Source organism: Triticum urartu, chromosome 5A (genome assembly GCF_056163025.1).
Source record: "Triticum urartu cultivar PI428250 chromosome 5A, HENAU_Tu73, whole genome shotgun sequence".
NCBI classification, from domain to species: Eukaryota; Viridiplantae; Streptophyta; class Magnoliopsida; order Poales; family Poaceae; genus Triticum; species Triticum urartu.
Window position 1 is genome coordinate 672430509 of NC_141877.1, and position 22726 is coordinate 672453234.

General features: G+C 42.9%; 1 protein-coding gene across 4 annotated transcripts; it reads left to right on the forward strand.

Annotated features, from left to right (window-relative positions):
• The first annotated feature begins 19405 nt into the window (after window positions 1-19405).
• On the forward strand, window positions 19406-21861 carry LOC125511553 (uncharacterized). 4 transcript variants are annotated; one of them, XM_087522310.1, is made up of 8 exons: window positions 19406-19506; window positions 19627-19986; window positions 20093-20188; window positions 20653-20699; window positions 21063-21085; window positions 21171-21286; window positions 21361-21429; window positions 21651-21861. In XM_087522310.1, the coding sequence occupies exons 3-8, from the start codon at window positions 20107-20109 to the stop codon at window positions 21692-21694; spliced, it is 381 nt and encodes a 126-aa protein (XP_087378436.1). In that variant the 5' UTR covers window positions 19406-19506; window positions 19627-19986; window positions 20093-20106; the 3' UTR covers window positions 21695-21861. The 4 variants fall into 4 exon arrangements, 3 of the variants coding, with proteins under 3 accessions (XP_087378436.1, XP_048532913.2, XP_048532914.1); XR_007285041.2 differs by lacking the exon at window positions 19406-19506 and having other exon boundaries at window positions 19521-19986; window positions 20653-20785; window positions 21063-21286; XM_048676956.2 differs by lacking the exons at window positions 19406-19506; window positions 21361-21429 and having other exon boundaries at window positions 19521-19986.
• The last annotated feature ends 865 nt before the right edge of the window (window positions 21862-22726 follow it).

Consider the following 22726-nt stretch of genomic DNA (forward strand, 5'->3'; position numbering starts at 1 on the left):
CGTCTTAGACTCGAGATGAAAAAATCCCGAGGACTATGCAGACATGACTAAAATGCTCGAGAAGTAAGTTCAATCGATCATTATCGCACCATATCCACAACTTTGTTCATTTCCTTATATCAAGTAATTGTTTTCTTTGTCCCGCGGGGTTTGGAAAGTATTCACCGCACAAGCTCCGGGACTGCCGGGGGAGCTGCGATTTACACGCCCGAAAGTAAGTACTACTAGCTAGCTAGTTCCGCGCATCTCCCGTTGATTCTAGCTAATTTCATCAATACCATTTATAATGCTTCATTATCAGTTTGATTGACCTCTATTTCTCGTAAAGTGCTTGTGGTAGGAACCCGGGAATAATTACTGTGGATACTACGTTTGTGAGTCCATCTAGAACGTGACTTGCAAAAATAAGCAGGGCTACTCTAAAAGACAATTTGAAGTGCGTAAGCAATAATATTCACAATTTCATTTTATTATACCATCATTTGTGTTGAGTTCCATTCATATATATGTATTGACCCCCTTCTTCAAATTAGACATGGCAGATGCGGGATGAACTCCTACCACAAGATCGCATACGAGCAATTCAAGAGGAATTGGCGGGATTATTTCTTGACCATGTCATCAGTAAAGCCGTAGAATACCATGTGGAACTTGAGTTCAGAAGTTAGGGGATTGTAAGAGATCTTAATATTGTATATATGTGGCCAGTAGTGTTGGATAGATATACGAAAACTTGTTGTTTGACCAATCTCACGGAGAAGGATAGGTCGATCACTTCTCTCTGTATATGTTCATGAAGATCTTCTGTACTTAATGGTTTCCTTCATTTGCTTACTAGGTAGCGTGTCGAGTCCTCTCTATATGTATAGGACGTAGTGTCGACCAAGCACAGAGATAAGAGAGGACACTTCTCTCTATTAGCTAGCTAACACAATTAATATATGAAACCCCTACATTAACCCTATAAAACCACCACCCCCCCCCCCAAAAAAACCCAGCCCCTGAATTGCTGACGCGTGGATGCCTTTTAGTCCCAGTTGGTGCTACCAACCGGGACAAAAGGCCCCCGTGCCTGGGCAAGCCGCAGCGGCCACGTGGAGCCCCATCTGTCCCAGTTCGTATAAGAACCGGGACTAAAGGTATTGGGCTTTATTACCGACCCTTTAATCCCGGTTCCCGTACCGGGACAAATGGCGTTTTTCTACTAGTGTACATATATATGAATGAAACTCAACACAATTGATGGGAATAAAATAAAATTATGAATATTATTATTGTTTACGTACTTCAAATTGTTTCTGAGAGTAGCCCCGTTTATAGGTCGAGTGGTGGATGAACTCGCAAACGTAGTATCCACATAAATTATTCCCGCCTTCCTGCCACAAGCTGTTTATGAGAATAGAGTTCACTCAAACTAAAAATGAAGCATGATAATGCTATTGATGAAAAAAGAATCAATGATAGATGCGCGGAACGAGCTAGTACTACTTACTTTGGGGTGTGTAAATCGTAGCTCCTTCTGCAGACCCGGAACCATTTAGGTGAACTATTTCCAAACCCTGCTAGGCAAAGAAAATGATTACTTGATATCAGGAACTGAACGAAAGTTGCCGATATGGTGCGATAATGATCGATTGAACTTACTTCTGGAGCATTGCAATCATGTCCGCATACTCATGGGGATCTTTACGTCTCGAGTGTAAGGCAGTTACTACTCCCCTGTCAAGCTTAATCTCTAGCAAAATAAAGTGGAACCTGTGCACGCATAACTTATCAATTACATTACTATAATCTTGAGTAAGAGAAACCGAATATACACAAGACAATAACACTCACTTGAAGTTGTAAGGAAAGAGTATTTTCCCTTTGTTTTGATTTGATGTAACGAGTGTAGCAAGTTGTCCTCGGTATCTTTGATTATGTTTTGAACAGACCATTCATTTACGGTATTTGGGTTAATGAACCCAAGGTCATAGATTTGTCTTTTTTTGCATTCGACGATCTTCAATCTGCATAATATAGTGAGTACAATTATATATACATGCAATGAACGAGCTGAGCTATAGAGACTTAATTACAGAAGTAATACTTATAGACAGTAGCAAGTCATGAGTTATTTGTCGAGGGCCTCTTGATTGAATAACTGAAATAACTCAACAAATTCAACAGACATCAGGTCGACTCCAACGAAGTTGTGCTCATCTTTAATTCTCACCATCAAACAATCCTTCCCGGACTTCCTGCAGGTATCCATGTACCATTCATGCAATCTTCGCATCATCGTTGTTATAGGAGGATGATCAGGTTTGAGAAGAGGATTCTCGGACTCATATTGGAATATCTCTACTACCTCTAACATTTCAAAATGTACAACATCGTCCAGGTAATAACCAAGATTGGTATCGGGCACTAGCCCCGGATGATTAGTGACGATATCGCTAGACACCTTGAGCGGGGGGCATGATTGCTTCGCCTGTTTGACGAGCTGGTGAATTGTTTTCCCACTTCATCGTTTTGCTAGCCTTGCATTACTGGAAGTACTTCCCGACCGCTGCGCTTCCTGAAATGTCTTTGCAATAATAGGTCATAGTTGGATGGCGGCGGAGGGGGTGGTGGTCGCTTAACGACATCTAGAGTGCACTTCATCTTCACCAGATCTGTCGTTTCCTTCGGAGGTGGACGTTTCCTTGCAAAATGGGCCTGCACTTTGGCTTCCACGATTTCATCGGTTTCTTCGTCAGTCCTCTCATATGGTAACTTTGGAAGAGGCTTCAGGCTTGGATCAAATCGGTATTTCTTCCCGCCTCTTGTATTGGTAGCCACCGGAGCGGCGACGTCTCTCTTCCGCTATTGCTGAGGCGGCAGAGTCCGCGGACACGCCGGAGGAGGCAGAGGAGGAGGCGGAGTGCCCTGACACGCTGGAGGAGGTGGAGTGCCCTCACGCGCCGAAGGAGGATGCGGAGTGCCCCGATCACTCGCCGGAGGAGGAGGAGGAGGCGGAGTTCCCTGACGCGGCAGAGGAGGAGGTGGAGGAGGCGTCTAGTTTGGAAGCTTGATGTACTCCTTTCTCCATAGACAGGTACTCCTTAAAGAACTTTCCATATGATTCTCCCTTCACTTGTACGGCAGTCAAGCTCCAGCTCCTCAAATCTCTACATTATTTCATCCACCATCACAACAGCATAGCCATGTGGAATCGGATGGAAATGAAAAGTTCCATCAGCTTGAGGAGGTACAACAGAGCTGACCGCCACCTTCAAAGTCAGGTTCTAGCATTTTTTCATTAGCTTGCAATGTTCAGCCTTCGTGATACTATCCATGAGGTAGCGAGGAGCCGTGAAATCAGGTTGAACGAGCTCCGTGGAAGCCACGCTACTTCTCTGCTGAGATGGTGGGGTAGCTTCTTGGGCAGCGTCGAAGCCAGGATCTTCCTGCCGCTGAGATGGTAGGCCAGTAGCTCACTGGCTCTCAAGTTCCTCTAGTTTTGCTAATCTTGCACTGAGACTCTACATTTCGGTTGCTTCCTCTTTACTCTTTCTCTCTCGGCTTCTACAACCACCGATGTTGGGAACTCCATATGCACCCACGGAACGGAGCCTGGTGTGCCTCGTGTTCGTCCAGGGTGCTCAGGATTCCTAAGGGCCTTTGTCAGCTCGTCCTTCCCTCTGTTGGGAATGAATGTCCCTTCCCTGACCGCCACTCATAAGGAGGACAATCAAATAACACCTCATGTTTCAAATTTGTTGCATAATGTTAACCATACGTGCATGCTACGGGACTTGCAAACTTTAACTCAAGCACTTCTCAAATTCACAATTACTCTACTAGCATGACTTTGATATTACTACCTCCACATCTCAAAACAATTATCAATCATCCAACTTTTCTTAGTATTCAACGCACTCAAAAGAAAGTTTCACAAATCTTGAATACCAAGCAAGTTATTATTAAGCAAATTACCATGCTATTACGACTCTCAAAATAATTTAAGTGAAGCATGAGAGATCATAGTTTCTTTAAAACAAAACACCACCGTGCTCTAAAAGATCTAAGTGAAGCACATAGAGCAAAATTTCAACGCTCAAAAGATGTAAGTGAAGCACATAGAGTAAAACTACATAGCTCAAACTATATAAGTGAAGCACATAGAGTATTCTATCAAATTTTAATTCATAGATGACTCTCTCAAAAGGTGTGTACAGCAAGGATGATTGTGGTACACTAACAAACAAAGACACAAATAATACAAGATGCTCCTAGCAAAACACATATCATGTTGGTGAATAAAAATATAGCTCCAAGTAAATTACCGATGGAAGTGGACGAAAGAGGGGATGCCTTCCAGGGCATCCCCAAGCTTTGACCTTTTAGTGTCCTTGGATTATCTTGGGGGTGCCATGGGCATCCCCAAGCTTAGGCTCTTGCCACTCCTTGTTCCATAATCCGTCAAAAGAACACACCCAAAACTTGAAAACTTCACAATACAAAACTCAATAGAAATCTCGTGAGCTCCGTTAGAGAAAGAAAACATAAAACCACTTCAAGGTACTGTAATGAACTCATTCTTTATTTATTTTTGTGTTAAACCTATTGTATTCCAACTTATGTATGGATTATAAACTATTTTACTAACCATATATTCATCAAAATAAGCAAACAACACGCGAAAAACAGAATCTGTCAAAAACAGAACAGTCTGTAGTAATCTGTCACTAACGCAAACTTTTGGAACTCCAAAAACTCTACCAAAAATAGACGACCTAGATAATTTGTTTATTGATCAGCAGCAATTGGAATCGGTACTTTATCACGTTCTGATGATTCTTAGTAATTCGGGCACTGAATGCAAAGTTTCTGGAAATTACAGCAAGATCAAATAACTATCATCCAAGAAGATCCAATAGGTCTAGCTTGGCACAAACACTAATTAAAACACAAAACCACATCCAAACAGAGGGTAGATGGGTTATTTATTCCCTAACAGAAGAAAAACACAAAAAAAAAACAAAAAAGAAAATCGGGTTGCCTCCCAACAAGCGCTATCGTTTAACGCCCCTAGCTAGGCATAAAAGCGATGATAGATCTAGGTGTTGCCATCTTTGGAAGGCAATCCATAAGTGGCTCTCATGATGGTTTCATATGGCAATTTTATTTTCTTTCTTGGAAAGTGTTCCATGCCCTTTTTTAATGGAAATTGGAATCTAATATTCCCTTCCTTCATATCAATAATCGCACCCACCGTTCTAAGGAAAGGTCTACCAAGAATAATAGGGCAAGAAGGATTGCAATCTATATCAAGAACAATGAAATATTGTTGGAAATATGACCTAGAGGCAATAATAAATTGGTTATTATTATATTTGCTTGTTCATGATAATCGTTTATTATCCATGCTAGAATTGTATTGATAGGAAACTCAGATACATGTGTGGATACATAGACAACACCATGTCCCTAGTAAGCCTCTAGTTGACTAGCTCGTTGATCAATAGATGGTTACGGTTTCCTGGCCATGGACATTGGATGTCGTTGATAACGGGATCACATCATTGGGAGAATGATGTGATGGACAAGACCCAATCCTAAGCATAGCACAAGATCGTGTAGTTCGTATGCTAAAGCTTTCTAATGTCAAGTATCATTTCCTTAGACCATGAGATTGTGCAACTCCCGGGTACCGTAGGAGTGCTTTGGGTGTGCTAAACGTCACAACGTAACTGGGTGGCTATAAAGGTACACTACGGGTATCTCCGAAAGTGTCTGTTGGGTTGGCACGAATCGAGACTGGGATTTGTCACTCCGTGTGACGGAGAGGTATCTCTGGGCCCACTCGGTAGGACATCATCATAATGTGCACAATGTGATCAAGGAGTTGATCACGGGATGATGTGTTACGGAACGAGTAAAGAGACTTGCCGGTAACGAGATTGAACAAGGTATCTGGATACCGACGATCGAATCTCGGGCAAGTATCGTACCGATGGACAAAGGGAATTGAATGCGGGATTGATTAAGTCCTTGACATCGTGGTTCATCCGATGAGATCATCGTGGAACATGTGGGAGCCAACATGGGTATCCAGATCCCGCTGTTGGTTATTGACCGGAGAACGTCTCGGTCATGTCTGCATGTCTCCCGAACCCGTAGGGTCTACACACTTAAGGTTCGGTGACGCTAGGGTTATAGAGATATTAGTATGCGGTAACCCGAAAGTTGTTCGGAGTCCCGGATGAGATCCCGGACGTCACGAGGAGTTCCGGAATGGTCCGGAGGTAAAGAATTATATATAGGAAGTGCTATTTCGGCCATCGGGACAAGTTTCGGGGTCACCGGTATTGTACCAGGACCACCGGAAGGGTCCCGGGGGTCCACCGGGTGGGGCCACCTGCCCCGGGGGGGCACATGGGCTGTAGGGGGTGTGCCTTGGCCTATATGGGCCAGGGGCACCAGCCCCAAGAGGCCCATGCGCCAAGAGAGAGAGAAAAGGGGAGAGTCCTAAAAGGGGAAGGCACCTCCGAGGTGCCTTGGGGAGGATGGACTCCTCCCCACCCTTGGCCGCACCCTTCCTTGGAGGAAGGGGCAAGGGCTGCGCCTCCCCCTCTCCCTTGGCCCTATATATAGTGGGGAAAACGAGGAGCAACGATACCTAAGGCCTGGCGCCTCCCTCTCCCTCCCGTGACACATCTCCCTCCTCCCGCAGCGCTTAGCGAAGCCCTGTTGGAATCCCGCTACTTCCACCACGCCGTCGTGCTGCTGGATCTCCATCAACCTCTCCCTCCTCCTTGCTGGATCAAGGCGTGGGAGACGTCTCCGCTCCGTACATGTGTTGAACGCGGAGGTGCCGTCCGTTCGGCGCTAGGATCATCGGTGATTTGAATCACGACGAGTACGACTCCATCAACCCCGTTCACTTGAACGCTTCCGCTTAGCGATCTACAAGGGCATGTAGATGCAACTCTCCTTCCCCTCGTTGCTGGTCTCTCCATAGATAGATCTTGGTGACACGTAGGAAAATTTTGAATTTATGCTACGTTCCCCTACAGTGGCATCATGAGCTAGGTCTATTGCGTAGATTCTATGCACGAGTAGAACACAAAGTAGTTGTGGGCGTTGATTTTGTTCAATATGCTTGTCGTTACTAGTCTTATCTTGATTCGGCGGCATCGTGGGATGAAGCGGCCCGGACCAACCTTACACGTACTCTTACGTGAGACCGGTTCCACCGACAAACATGCACTAGTTGCATAAGGTGGCTGGCTGGTGTCTGTCTCTCCCACTTTAGTCAGATCGGATTCGATGAACAGGGTCCTTATGAAGGGTAAATAGCAATTGGCATATCACGTTGTGGTCTTTGCGTAGGTAAGAAACGTTCTTGCTAGAAACCCATAGCAGCCACGTAAAACATGCAAACAACAATTAGAGGACGTCTAACTTGTTTTTGCAGGGTATGCTATGTGATGTGATATGGCCAAAAGGATGTGATGAATGATATATGTGATGTATGAGATTGATCATGTTCTTGTAATAGGAATCACGACTTGCATGTCGATGAGTATGACAACCGGCAGGAGCCATAGGAGTTGTCTTTATTTATTTATGACCTGCGTGTCAACTTAAACGTCATGTAATTACTTTACTTTTATTGCTAACCGTTAGCTATAGTAGTAGAAGTAATAGATGACGTGACAACTTCATGAAGACACGATGATGGAGATCATGATGATGGAGATCATGGTGTCATGCCGGTGACGATGATGATCATGGAGCCCCGAAGATGGAGATCAAAAGGAGCAATATGATATTGGCCATATCATGTCACTATTTGATTGCATGTGATGTTTATCATGTTTATACATCTTATTTGCTTAGAACGACGGTAGTAAATAAGATGATCCCTCATTAAAATTTCAAGAAGTGTTCTCCCCTAACTGTGCACCGTTGCTACAGTTCGTCGTTTCTAAGCACGCCGTGATGATCGGGTGTGATGGATCCTTACGTTCACATACAACGGGTGTAAGACAGTTTTACACATGCAAAACACTTAGGGTTAACTTGACGAGCCTAGCATGTGTATAGACATGGCCTCGGAACACAGAAGACCGAAAGGTCGAGCATGAGTCGTATAGAAGATACGATCAACATGAAGATGTTCACCGACGTTGGCTAGTCCGTCTCACGTGATGATTGGACACGGCCTAGTTGACTCGGATCATGTAATCACTTAGATGACTAGAGGGATGTCTATCTAAGTGTGAGTTCATAAGATGAACTTAATTATCCTGAACATAGTCAAAAGATCTTCGCAAATTATGTCGTAGCTCGCGCTTCAGTTCTACTGTTTAGTTATGTTCCTAGAGAAAATTTAGTTGAAAGTTGATAGTAGCAATTGTGCGGACTAGGTCCGTAAACTGAGGATTTTCCTCATTGCTTCATAGAAGGCTTATGTCCTTAATGCACCGCTCAGTGTGCTGAACCTCGAACGTTGTCTGTGGATGTTCCGAACATCTGACATACACATTATGATAACTACGTGATAGTTCAGTTAAACGGTTTAGAGTTGAGGCACCGAAGACGTTTTGAAACGTCGCGAAACATATGAGATGTTTTGGGGGCTGAAATTGGGATTTCAGGCTCGTGCCCACGTCAAGAGGTATAAGACCTCCGACGATTTTCTTAGCCTGCAAACTAAGGGAGAAAAGCTCAATTGTTGAGCTTGTGCTCAGATTGTCTGAGTACAACAATCATTTGAATCAAGTGGGAGTTGATCTTCCAAATGAGATAGTGATGTTTCTCCGAAGTCATTACCACCAAGCTGCTAGAGCTTCGTGATGAACTATAATATATCAGGGACATATATGATGATCCTTGAGATATTCGCGATGTTTGACACCGCGAAAGTAGAAATCAAGAAGGAGCATCAATTGTTGATGGTTGGTGAAACCACTAGTTTCAAGAAGGGCAAGGGCAAGAAGGGATACTTCATGAAACGGCAATTCAGCTGCTGCTCTAGTGAAGAAACCCAAGGTTGAACCCAAACCCGAGACTAAGTGCTTCTGTAATAAGGGGAACAACCACTGGAGCAGAATTACCCTAGATACTTGGTAGATAAGAAGGCTAGCAAGGTCGATAGAAGTATATTGGATATACATTGTGTTGATGTGTACTTTACTAGTACTCCTAGTAGCACCAGGGTATTAGATACCGGTTCGGTTGCTAAGTGTTAGTAACTCGAAATAAAAGCTACGGAATAAACGGAGACTAGCTAAAGGTGAGATGACGATATGTGTTGGAAGTATTTCCAAGGTTGATCAAATATCGTATGCTCCCTCTACCATCGAGATTGGTGTTTGTGTTGAGCATAGACATGATTGGATTATGTCTATCGCAATACGGTTATTCATTTAAAGAGAATAATGGTTACTCTGTTTATTTGAATAATACCTTCAATGGTCTTACACCTGAAATGAATGGTTTATTGAATCTCGATCATAGTGATACACATGTTCATGCCAAAAGATATAGGATAGTAATGATAGTACCACCTACTTGTGGCACTGCCACGTAAGTCATATCGGTATAAAACGCATGAAGAAGCTCCATGTTGATGGATCTTTGGGCTCACTCATTTTTGAAAGGTTTGAGACATGCGAACCATGTCTATTGGTGTATATGCATGAAGAAACTCCATGCAAATGGACCGTTTGAACTCACTTGATTTTGAATCACTTGAGACATGCTAATCATACCACATGGGCAAGATGACTGAAAGCCTCGGTTTCAGTAAAGTGGAACAAGAAAGCAACTTGCTGGAAGTAATACATTTTGATGTGTGTAGTCCATTGAGTGCTGAGGCATGTAGTGGATATCGTTATGTTCTTACTTCACAGATGATTTGAGTAGATGTTGAGTACATTTACTTGATGAATCACGAGTCTGAAAGGTTCAAGTAATTTCAGTGTGAAGTTGAAAGATCGTCGTGACAAAGAGGATAAAAGATCTATGATATGATCATAGAGATGAATATCTGAATTACGAGTTTGGCACAAAAAATTAAGACATTGTGGAAATCGTTTCACAACTAATACAGCCTGGAACACCATAGTGTGATGGTGTGTCCGAACATCATAACTGCACCCTATTGGATATGATGCATACCATGATGTCTCTTATCGAATTACCACAATAATTTATGGGTTAGGCATTAGAGACAACCACATTCACTTTAGAAAGGGGCACCACGTAATTCCGATGAGGTGACACCGTATGAACTATGGTTTAGAGAAACCTAAGCTGTCATTTCTTAAAAGTTTGGGGCTGCGACGCTGATATGAAAAAGTTTCAGGCCGATAAGCTCGAACCCAAAGCGGATAAATGCATCTTCATAGGACAACCCAAAAAACAGTTGGGTATACCTCCTGTCTCAGATCCGAAAGCAATAAAGGATTGTTTCTAGAATCGGGTTCTTTCTCGAGGAAAAGTTTCTCTCGAAAGAATTGAGTGGGAGGATGGTGGAGACTTGATGAGGTTATTGAACCGTCACTTCAACTAGTGTATAGCAGGGCACAAAGAGTTGTTCCTGTGGCACCTACACCAATTGAAGTAGAAGCTTATGATAGTGATCATGAAACTTCAGATCAAGTCACTACCAAACCTCGTGGGATGACAAGGATGCGTACTACTTCAGAGTGGTACGTAATCCTGTCTTGGAAGTCATGTTGCTAGACAACAATGAACCTACGAGCTATGAAGAAGCGATGATGGGCCCGGATTCCGATAAATGGCTTGAGGCCATATAATCTGAGAGAGGATCCATGTATGAAAACAAAGTGTAGACTTTGGAAGAACTACTTGATGGTCGTAAGCTGTTGAGTGTAGATGGATTTTAAAAGGAAGACAGACAATGATGGTAAATGTCACCATTAAGAAAGCTCGACTTGTCGTTAAGATGTTTTCTGACAAGTTCAAGGAGTTGACTACGGTGAGATTTTCTCACTCGTAGCGATGCTAAGAGTCTGTTGAAATTATATTAGCAGTCACTGCATTATTTATGAAATCTTGCAGATAGGATTTCAAAACATTGTTTCCTCGACGATTTTCTTGAGGAAAGGTTGTATGTGATACAACCGGAAGGTTTTGTCAATCCTAAAAGATGCTAATAAGTATGCAAAGCTCCAGCTGTCCTTCTAAGGACTGGAGTAAGCATCTCGGAGTTGGAATGTATGCTTTGATGATGATCAAAGATTTTGGGTTTATACAAAGTTTATGAGAAACTTGTATTTCCAAAGAAGTGAGTGGGAGCACTATAGAATTTCTGATAAGTATATGTTTTAACATATTGTTGATCGGAAATGACGTAGAATTTCTGGAAAGCATATAGGGTTATTTGGAAAGTGTTTTCAATGGAAAGCCTGGATTAAGCTGCTTGAGCATTGAGCATCAAGATCTATAAGGATAGATCAAAACGCTTAATGGTACTTTCAAATGAGCACATACCTTGACATGATCTTGAAGATGTTCAAGATGGATCAGTCAAAGAAGGAGTTCTTGCCTGAGTTGTAAGGTATGAAGTTAAGACTTAAAAGCTCGACCACGACAGAATAGAGAGAAAGGACGAAGGTCGTCCCCTATGCTTAAGACATAGGCTCTACAGTATGCTATGCTGTGTGCCGCACCTGAAGTGTGCCTTGCCATGAGTCAGTCAAGGGGTACAAGTGTGATCCAAGAATGGATCACAGGACAGCGGTCAAAGTTATCCTTAGTAACTAGTGGACTAAGGAATTTTCTCGATTATGGAGGTGGTAAAAGAGTTCGTCGTAAAGGGTTACGCCGATGCAAACTTTGACACTAATCCAGATTATTCTGAGTAGTAAACTGGATTCGTATAGTAGAACAGTTGTTTGGAATAGCTCCAAATGTAGCGTAGTAGTTGCATCTACAAGATGACATAGAAATTTGCGAAGTACATACGGATCTGAAAGATTCAGACCCGTTGACTATAACATCTCTCACAAGCATAACATGATCAAACCCAGAACTCATCGAGTGTTAATCACATGGTAATGTGAACTAGATTACTGACTCTAGTAAACTCTTTGGGTGTTAGTCACATGGGGATGTGACCTTGAGTGTTAATCACATATCGATGTGAACTAGATTATTGACTCTAGTGCAAGTGGGAGACTGTTGGAAATATGCCCTAGAGGCAATAATAAATTGGTTATTATTATATTTGCTTGTTCATGATAATCGTTTATTATCCATGCTAGAATTGTATTGATAGGAAACTCAGATACATGTGTGGATACATAGACAACACCATGTCCCTAGTAAGCCTCTAGTTGACTAGCTCGTTGATCAATAGATGGTTACGGTTTCCTGGCCATGGACATTGGATGTCGTTGATAACGGGATCACATCATTGGGAGAATGATGTGATGGACAAGACCCAATCCTAAGCATAGCACAAGATCGTGTAGTTCGTATGCTAAAGCTTTCTAATGTCAAGTATCATTTCCTTAGACCATGAGATTGTGCAACTCCCGGGTACCGTAGGAGTGCTTTGGGTGTGCTAAACGTCACAACGTAACTGGGTGGCTATAAAGGTACACTACGGGTATCTCCGAAAGTGTCTGTTGGGTTGGCACGAATCGAGACTGGGATTTGTCACTCCGTGTGACGGAGAGGTATCTCTGGGCCCACTCGGTAGGACATCATCATAATGTGCACAATGTGATCAAGGAGTTGATCACGGGATGATGTGTTACGGAACGAGTAAAGAGACTTGCCGGTAACGAGATTGAACAAGGTATCTGGATACCGACGATCGAATCTCGGGCAAGTATCGTACCGATGGACAAAGGGAATTGAATGCGGGATTGATTAAGTCCTTGACATCGTGGTTCATCCGATGAGATCATCGTGGAACATGTGGGAGCCAACATGGGTATCCAGATCCCGCTATTGGTTATTGACCGGAGAACGTCTCGGTCATGTCTGCATGTCTCCCGAACCCGTAGGGTCTACACACTTAAGGTTCGGTGATGCTAGGGTTATAGAGATATTAGTATGCGGTAACCCGAAAGTTGTTCGGAGTCCCGGATGAGATCCCGGACGTCATGAGGAGTTCCGGAATGGTCCGGAGGTAAAGAATTATATATAGGAAGTGCTATTTCGGCCATCGGGACAAGTTTCGGGGTCACCGGTATTGTACCAGGACCACCGGAAGGGTCCCGGGGGTCCACCGGGTGGGGCCACCTGCCCCGGGGGGCCACATGGGCTGTAGGGGGTGTGCCTTGGCCTATATGGGCCAAGGGCACCAGCCCCAAGAGGCCCATGCGCCAAGAGAGAGAGAAAAGGGGAGAGTCCTAAAAGGGGAAGGCACCTCCGAGGTGCCTTGGGGAGGATGGACTCCTCCCCACCCTTGGCCGCACCCTTCCTTGGAGGAAGGGGCAAGGGCTGCGCCTCCCCCTCTCCCTTGGCCCTATATATAGTGGGGGAAAAGGAGGAGCAACGATACCTAAGGCCTGGCGCCTCCCTCTCCCTCCCGTGACACATCTCCCTCCTCCCGCAGCGCTTAGCGAAGCCCTGTTGGAATCCCGCTACTTCCACCACGCCGTCGTGCTGCTGGATCTCCATCAACCTCTCCCTCCTCCTTGCTGGATCAAGGCGTGGGAGAAGTCTCCGCTCCGTACATGTGTTGAACGCGGAGGTGCCGTCCGTTCGGCGCTAGGTTCATCGGTGATTTGAATCACGACGAGTACGACTCCATCAACCCCGTTCACTTGAACGCTTCCGCTTAGCGATCTACAAGGGTATGTAGATGCAACTCTCCTTCCCCTCGTTGCTGGTCTCTCCATAGATAGATCTTGGTGACACGTAGGAAAATTTTGAATTTATGCTACGTTCCCCTACAAATATACGGGCACATAATTACTATTTGCAACAATAAGAACATCGTTAATCCTTCCCATAGGTTTCTTAATAGTAGAATCCGCGATATGTAAGTTTAAAGAGCAATCATCAAGATCGCGGAAATATAGCAAATCACACAAAGTTTTGGGGATAGTGGAGACACTAGCACCCAAATCACACAAAGCATAAACCTCATGATCTTTAATTTTAATTTTGATAGTTGGTTCCCACTCATCATAGAGTTTTCTAGGGATAGAGACTTTCAACTCAAGTTTTTCTTCATAAGATTGCATCAAGGCATCAACAATATGTTCGGTGAAGGCTTTCTTTTGACTATAAGCATGCGGAGAATTTAGCACGGATTGCAACAAGGAAATACAATCAATCAAAGAGCAACTTTCATAATTAAATTCCTTGAAATCCAATATAGTGGGTTTAGCAACATCTAAATTTTTATTTCTTTCAATCCCACTTTCATCAATTTCATCATAAAGATCTAAATACTCCGAATTTTTCGAACGCCTTCTAGGTAAAGGAAGATCATATTCAGTTTTATCAAGATTCATATTGCAAAACAAAGATTTGATAGGGGACACATCAATAAATTTTAGATCTTCATCTTGATTTTCATAGGTATTGGAAGAACACGCTTTAATAAAGGCATCTTTTGAAGCACGCATCCTAGCGGTTCTTTCTTTGCACTCATCAATGGAAATTCTCAAAGCTTTGAGAGACTCATTGATATCATTCTTAGGAGGAATAGATCTAAGCTTTAAAGAATCAATCTCAAGAGAAATTCTATCAACGTTCCTAGCCAAATCATCAACTTTAAGCACTTTCTCTTCAAGCAAAGCATTAAAATTCTTTTGTGAATTCATAAACTCTTTAACACTATTCTCAAATTCAGAGGGCATCTTATTATAATTTCCATAAGAGTTGTTGTAGGAATTTCCATAATTATTAGAAGGATTACTAGGATATGGCCTAGGATTAAAATTCCCTCTATAAGCGTTGTTACCAAAATTATTCCTACCAACAAAATTCACATCCATAGATTCATTGTTATTCTCAATCAAGGTAGACAAAGGCATATCATTAGGATAAGAAGAAACACTCTTAGTAGCAAATAATTTCATAAGTTCATCCATCTTTCCACTCAAAACATTCATTTCTTCTATCGCATGCACTTTTTTTATTAGAAGATCTTTCAGTATGCCATTGAGAATAATTAACCATAATATTATCTAGGAGTTTAGTAGCATCTCCTAAAGTGATTTCCATAAAAGTGCCTCCCGCGGCGGAATCTAAAAGATTTCTAGAAGCAAAATTCAATCCGGCATAAAAAATTTGTATAATCATCCACAAATTTAAACCATGAGTAGGGCAATTACATATCATTAATTTCATTCTCTCCCAAGCTTGTGCAACATGTTCATTATCAAGTTGCTTAAAATTCATAATGTCATTTCTAAGAGAGATGATCTTAGCGGGAGGAAAATACTTAGAGATAAAAGCATCTTTGCACTTGTTCCAAGAATCCATATTATTTTTAGGCAAAGACGAAAACCAAGCTTTAGCACGACCTCTAAGCGAAAAAGAAAATAGCTTCAATTTAACGACATCATTATCGACATCTTTTTTCTTTTGCATATCACATAAATCAACGAAGCTATTCAGATGAGTAGCGGCATCTTCACTAGGAAGGCCGGCGAATTGATCTTTCATAACAAGATTCAACAAAGCAGTATTGATTTCACAAGATTCAGTATTGGCAAGAGGAGCAATCAGAGTGCTAAGAAAATCATTATTGTTGGTATTGGTGAAGTCACACAATTTGGTAGTATCTTGAGCCATCGCGACAAACAAGCAATCCAACACACGAGCAAACAAAAGGCAAGCGAGAAAAAGGCAAACGGAGAAGGAGAAAGAGAGGGCGAATAAAACGGCAAGGGTGAAGTGCGGGAGAGGAAAACGAGAGGCAAATGGCAACTAATGTAATGCGGGAGATAGGGATTGTGATGGGTACTTGGTATGTTGACTTTTTGCGTAGACACCCCGGCAACGGCGCCAGAAATTCTTCTTGCTACCTCTTGAGCTTGCGTTGGTTTTCCGCGAAGAGGAAAGGATGATGCAGCAGAGTAGCGTAAGTATTTCCCTTAGTTTTTGAGAAACAAGGTATCAATCCAGTAGGAGGCCACACGCAAGTCCCTCGTACCTACACAACACAAAGAGCTCAACGCAACCAACACGATTAGGGGTTGTCAATCCCTTCACGGTCACTTACGGAAGTGAGATCCGATAGATAATATTTTTGGTATTTTTGATATAAAGATGCAAAGTGAAAAGTAAAAGGCAAAGTAAAAACAAAGCAAGATTAAAGTGATGGAGATTGATATGATGAGAATAGACCCGGGGGCCATAGGTTTCACTAGTGGCTTCTCTCAAGAGCATAAGTTTTCTACGGTGGGTGAACAAATTACTGTTGAGCAATTGACAGAATTGAGCATAGTTATGAGAATATCTAGGCATGATGATGTATATAGGCATCACGTCCGTGACAGGTAGATCGAAATGATTCTGCATCTACTACTATTACTCCACTCATCGACCGCTATCCAGCATGCATCTAGAGTATTAAGTTAAAAACAGAGTAATGCTTTAAACAAGATGACATGATGTAGAGAGATAAATTCATGCAATATGAAATAAACCCCATCTTGTTATCCTCGATGGCAACGATACAATACGTGTCTTGCTGCCCCTTCTGTCACTAGGAAAGAACACCGCAAGATCGAACCCAAAGCTAAGCACTTCTCCCATGGCAAGAACTACCAATCTAGTTGGCCAAACCAAACGGATAATTCGAAGAGACTTGCAAAGATAACCAATCATACATAAAAGAATTCAGAGAAGATTCAAATATTGTTCATAGATACACTTGATCATAAACCCACAATTCATCGGTCTCAACAAACACACCGCAAAAGAAGAAGATTACATCGAATAGATCTCCACAAGAGAGGGGGAGAACATTGTATTGAGATCCAAAAAGAGAGAATAAGCCATCTAGCCAATAACTATGGACCCGAAGGTCTGAGGTAAACTACTCACACTTCATCGGAGGGGCTATGATGATGTAGAAGCCCTCCGTGATGACGGCCCTCTCCGGCGGAGCTCCGGAACAGGCCCCAAGATGGGATCTCGTGGATACAGAAAGTTGTGGTGGTGGAATTAGGTTTTTTGGCTCATGTTCTGATCGTTTGAGGGTACGTGGGTATATATAGGAGGAAGGAGTACGTCGGTGGAGCACCGAGGGGCCCACGAGGCAGGGGGGCGCGCCCTGTAGGGGGGCGCGCTCCCTACCCTCGTGACCGCCTCCGGTACTTCTTGGAGTAGGGTCCAAGTCTCCTGGGTCTTATCTGAGAAGAAAATCACGTTCCAAAAAGGATTTTCTGTTTGGACTCCGTTTGATATTCTATTTCTTCGAAACACTGAAATAGGCAAAAAAACAGCAATTCTGGGTTGGGCCTCCGGTTAATAGGTTAGTCCCAAAAATAATATAAAAGTGGAAAATAAAGACCAATATAGTCCAAAACAGTAGATAATATAGTATGGAGCAATCAAAAATTATAGATACGTTGGAGACGTATCAACGCTCTGTAACTAGGTTATTCGGATCCTCCTCTGGCGGTAGGGTGAAATTTGTCATCAGCGAGGTCCAAAGATCATCTTTCTGCCTATCATGGACATAAGAAGCTTCAGGGTCCTTCGGCTTATTCTATTCTTGGACGTTGATCAGGACGCTGTCCCTAACAACAACTCCGCACTGATGTACGAATGTGTCCTTGGTCCTCTTGGGAGAAATCGGTTGGCCATCTTTCACGATTTCTTTGATCGTGAACCTTTCATCCTGGCGCAACCTTTTCTTCGGGCCTCGTCTCCTTATGAAAGTTTTGCTTGATCCGGAGGGCTAAAAGAAGAAAGAAGCATTAATATCAAGTCAGCACAAGCTTAATTAATATATATATACCTTGCCAGACTTTGCCACAGCTCCCTCCTCCGTTCGGTCACCGGGGTCGTCATCATGATCTCCTTCCTCCACCATTCAGTCACCGGAGCCGTCATGATCTCCTATCTCCTCCGTTGTTGGATCACCAGAGCCGTCATCCTCTCCTTCCTAGCCATCAGTGTCGTTGAGAAACGACAAGGGATCACCTCCCACGAGGATTATATCCCCCAACAACAGTTCTTGTTCTAAGTCTCTTTCCATAATTTCTGCAAATATTACAACATGGCAATACAAACATGAGAGATGGATTAGTGGCAAACATAGACCTAGCTAATCACAACAAGGAATAATATGCATATATGAGCAATGAATTAGTTGCGGACTGCCTCTCTGATGCATATCTGATGTCCCCCCTCATGTCAAAGTTATTGGGGTTATACTTTCAGGAGAGGACACTTTGCAGAAAATAATTGGTATGAACATAACAACTACGGGTAGGGACGGGATGGGGTATATCGACAACGCTCTTTCTTCTTCTAGGGTTTGGTTGGCCTCGAGAGTTGGTCGGGCGTGCGGACCACCTCTCTCATGCATGTATGACGTTCCCCTCATGTCGAAGTTATCGGGGAGGGGGTAAATTTTAACTAATTTAACTCATTTAACTTGGTAAATTTTGGTGGCTTCGACAACGCTTCTACGGTTTGGGGTGGCCTCGACAACGCTCTTTTAACTTGGTAAATTTGGGTGGCCTCGACAATTCTTCTAGTGTTTGGGGTGTCCTCGACAATAGTCTATTAACTCATTTAACTTTGTAAATTTGGGTGGCCTTGACAACTCTTCTAGGGTTTAGGTGGTCTCGACAACGCTCTTTCAGTCCCGGTTTGGGTGCACTCGAGAGTTGGTCGGGCGAGAGGGGGTTGATCAACGTCCCCCCTCATGTCGAAGTTACCGGAGTTTTGTATGAACAATTTTTTCTATGAACATAAAAAAATCTACACACATCAATCCATCCATCCATCCATAAAGATATACATACATCAGTCCATCCATCTATATATATGAAAAAAATAAAGAAAAAAATTTGATGAATCTAAAAATTTGTATGAACATAAAAAAAAATCTATATACATCAATCCATCCATCCATCTATATATATGAAAATATTAAGAAAAAAATTTCATCCATTCAATATGCAGGGCACGGGCAGTGGCTAAGCAACATGGGCTGGGGCGGCGGCAGCAGCGCAGGGCAGGGGCGGTAGCGGCAGCATAGGGGAAGGGGCAGAGCTCATTGTGGCACGGCGATGAGGAGCGTGTGGGCTCGGGGCAGGGCGTCGGGAGGGCGGCGCAGCCTGCAGCGTCGGCATCGGGGCAGGGCGGTGCAGCAGCAGCCTGGCGGCGTCGGTGTCAGCGTCAAGAGAAGAATGGGGGTGGGGGCAATTTACTATCACTACTAAAAATTAGGCCATCAACGACCATCAAAAGATAATGCTTGGTCGTTAGCAGTACAATGGGCTAGCCACACGTCCAACTTTGGCCTGCTCAACCTTCACGACGACCAGCGATCTGCCCGTTGTTATTTTTAACGTATCCCAGTGGTCGTTGTTGATTAGTAACCTTATTTTTGGAGTAATTAACGATTATATCTTTTATCTCGGGAAAGAAGGATATATGTCAATCTACAAGTTAGGTTTATTCCTTATCCAGCACTCGTGTCCATGAGAACCAAGGCGGCGCAACCCCATCCCATAGATCGTAGGCATGGAGTGTGACCCTGATCTCGCCTTGGAGGCAGCCTAGCAGAGGAACATCATAGCAACATACAAGATCCTCTCCCTAAGTTCATAGAAGGTTTGTCCCAAATTTTCTGTTTATTTTGATTTTCCTCTTCATCGACCTCACATCTGGAAGTTGCCTGTCTTGTGGCCGAGGATACATGGCATTCATTGCCGTATTGGCGGCGTGGAAGGCGCCTTCAAGCCTGCACTTGCGGCTCGGGTCGACGAGGCAGCCGCAACGGACCAAAGAAATTAGATCCATCCAGCTTACTGCAATGGAATCGACCAGGTTCGACATCTTGGTGCTCTTGTGTTCATCCCCTTCGTCGCTGGCCAGTAAAATTAGCAGATTTCTACTTACCTCTGAGCCACCAACCTGCATCTTCCTTTCAAAGAACCAGAGACACCGATGGTGAGGGGCGATGGAGGCGCGGGCGAGACCATGAATCGACGGGCGCACATGGGAGGGCGGCAAATCGATGGTGGTGCAGGTGAGGTTAGCTTGAGATCTGAGACATTAGCGAGTCTATTTTTTCTTTTCTTTTTTCTTTCAGAGGTAAGCGTACAGTCGTCACAGGAGATTATTAAGAAGATAATACCTTGAGTGCAGCCGCGTAATCTGAAACTTCATAAGTCCATCTGCTAATGAATTTAATTATTACTATGTTAGGGAGACTATCAAGGAATATATCAAAAGGTTGCAGCAGCAAGCTGCAGTGTTGTTGTGTGTTTAGTCAGTCTGAAAAGCTGTAGATGCTTGCATTTTGATGACTACTAATGCTATCTGCTTTGTCAATCTGAATGATTCATCATGTGCAGCGATAAATAGAAGTTAACTGTGAGATGTCATATTGCTAAATTGTGGCAATAAAATATTCAGAACAACCTGAGCTGATTACGGGAAGCATACTTGTTCTGTTTCCTTAATACATTAATTTGGTTCTCCATGCAACAGGGTCACATGCAAGATTACGGGAAGCATATAACCTGAGCTCTACGAGGGTATGAGCTAACAGCACCTGATCAAGTGGCTCATTAGAAGGAATACATTAACAGTGCCGCACCCTTTTTTGGCCATATATACATAGGTGCCAACAATTTTTGGTTGTTGTAATTCACAAGAAGGACTGACTCATCGTACTAACAACATGATGCCACTAGTTAATGCATGTCTTAATCTGTAGTAATCGATTTGCTTCATGTTTTAGTTTTTGCCTTATCAATAAACAGTGACACAAGTACTTCTGTACGTACTTTATTTGATTTAGCATTCAGTTATTCATTTTCAGTACATCAACATTCACTTAGTTAATTTAATTGTACTTTGTATAGCCTTTGTGCACACTTCTAACTATATCTGTATAGGTTATCACAATGAGTCATCACAGGTATGGAAACTTGACAGCATTAGCTCCGGAAAGATGCTTTCTACTCACAGTTGAACAAGTCTGGACTGATACAAGGTATTGCTAGGTGGACCTTGCCAGAGCAATCAAGTAAATTAGCAGATTTCAGCAGGAAAAGGGTTACTCACAGGCCTCATAAGCAATATGAGGAACCCGGGAAGAAGTACAAGTTAGCTACAAAAGGTACTACACAAACATAAAAATATTATTCAAGTATCTTCTACGGGATGATATAATGTGGTTGCTTTTTTTCATAGATGGAAATGATGCGCCAACAAATACACCAATCTTGTTTTTTACAAAATGGGATGCAGATGATTCCAAAAGTGCGTTTCTAAGAATCATGTATTTTACCAATAATTGTTTCTATGCTTTATTGTCTTCTAGTCACTCATAACATATTGCAACTATGAATGATGAAGTTGATGCCAGCAATGACGGTGACATGGGAAATGATATGATGAAGTTCATACATTCATTATACTATTATACTTTGTGTCAATTTATTTAGAAGACTGACTTTCATAAACTACTCAACATTTTGTAGGACTGATGGTCCACCATAATATATCGAAGCAACAGGAGGGATAGCTGATGAAGAATGATATCCATTCAAACAATGGTGGTGTTCCTCAAGTGAAGATTAATAATATTTTCTTTTCTAGTTGTCTCATTTTCCAGATAGATATTATCAAGTACATTGGTTATATAAGGAATGATTTTGACTCCATTTCTTAAATGATATTTTAATTCCAGAATTGTATGTCGGAATATTGGTATGTCTATTAATAAAAGTGGTTATGATCTTTTCAATTCAGGTTCTTTTGTTTCTATATTAATGTGGATGTTAATATTCAAATGTTAGATGCTACATAAAGTGATTGTTGAACGAAAAGTTATACTATATGTAGGTTGTTCTGAAGAATATCAAATTGTGAAGAGAGCGTGGTTGGTAATAGCATTATTAACGATGACAAAAGTGGTTGTTAATACTACAATTATGGTCGTTATTACCTTGGGATTGACGACCACACACCATTCCGTCGTTAGAAGAATAACGGCCACAAAAGGTATGTGGTCGTTATACTTTTAACGAGGGAGCCTACAACGACCAGCAGATTGTGGTCGTTAATGACCTTTAACAACCACAATTCAATCTTTCACGACCACATTTGTCGTCGTTAAAAACTGTTTTCCTAGTAGTGTATGTCTTGGCTTATATAGCCACCCCTTTAGTCCCGGTTTGTGTGTGGCACCAACCGGGATGAATGGCGCCCTTTAGTCCCGGTTGGTCCCACAAACCGAGACCAAAGGTCAATTTTGAGCAGCCCAAAGGGCGGGAAGCAGAGCCCTTTGGTCCCGGTTGGTGGCACCAACCGGGACGAAAGGGGTGCATTGGTCCCGGTTGGTGGCACCAACTGGAACGAAAGGTGGGCATTGGTCCCGGTTGGTGCCATGAACCGAGACGAAAGGTCGGTTCTGCCGTGGACAAAAGTTTAATCACACCTCGCTAGTTGAGAGGGGCTCAGAGTGGTTTATAAGCGTCGTTGCCGCTGCCCTCTCGAGCTCCTCTCTAATGCAGGCAGTACACTACTAGGGAAAACCTTATACACAGAATCTTAG

What these genes read in the sequence shown, in the direction of transcription:
- LOC125511553 (XM_087522310.1), top strand. Translation starts at nt 20,107, where the DNA reads ATGGTGAGGGGCGATGGAGGCGCGGGCGAGACCATGAATCGACGGGCG. An exon ending in GCAAATCGATGGTGGTGCAG is followed by an intron (nt 20,189 to 20,652) that starts GTGAGGTTAGCT and finishes TCCATGCAACAG; the next exon opens with GGTCACATGCAAGATTACGG. An exon ending in GTACAAGTTAGCTACAAAAG is followed by an intron (nt 21,287 to 21,360) that starts GTACTACACAAA and finishes TTTTTTTCATAG; the next exon opens with ATGGAAATGATGCGCCAACA.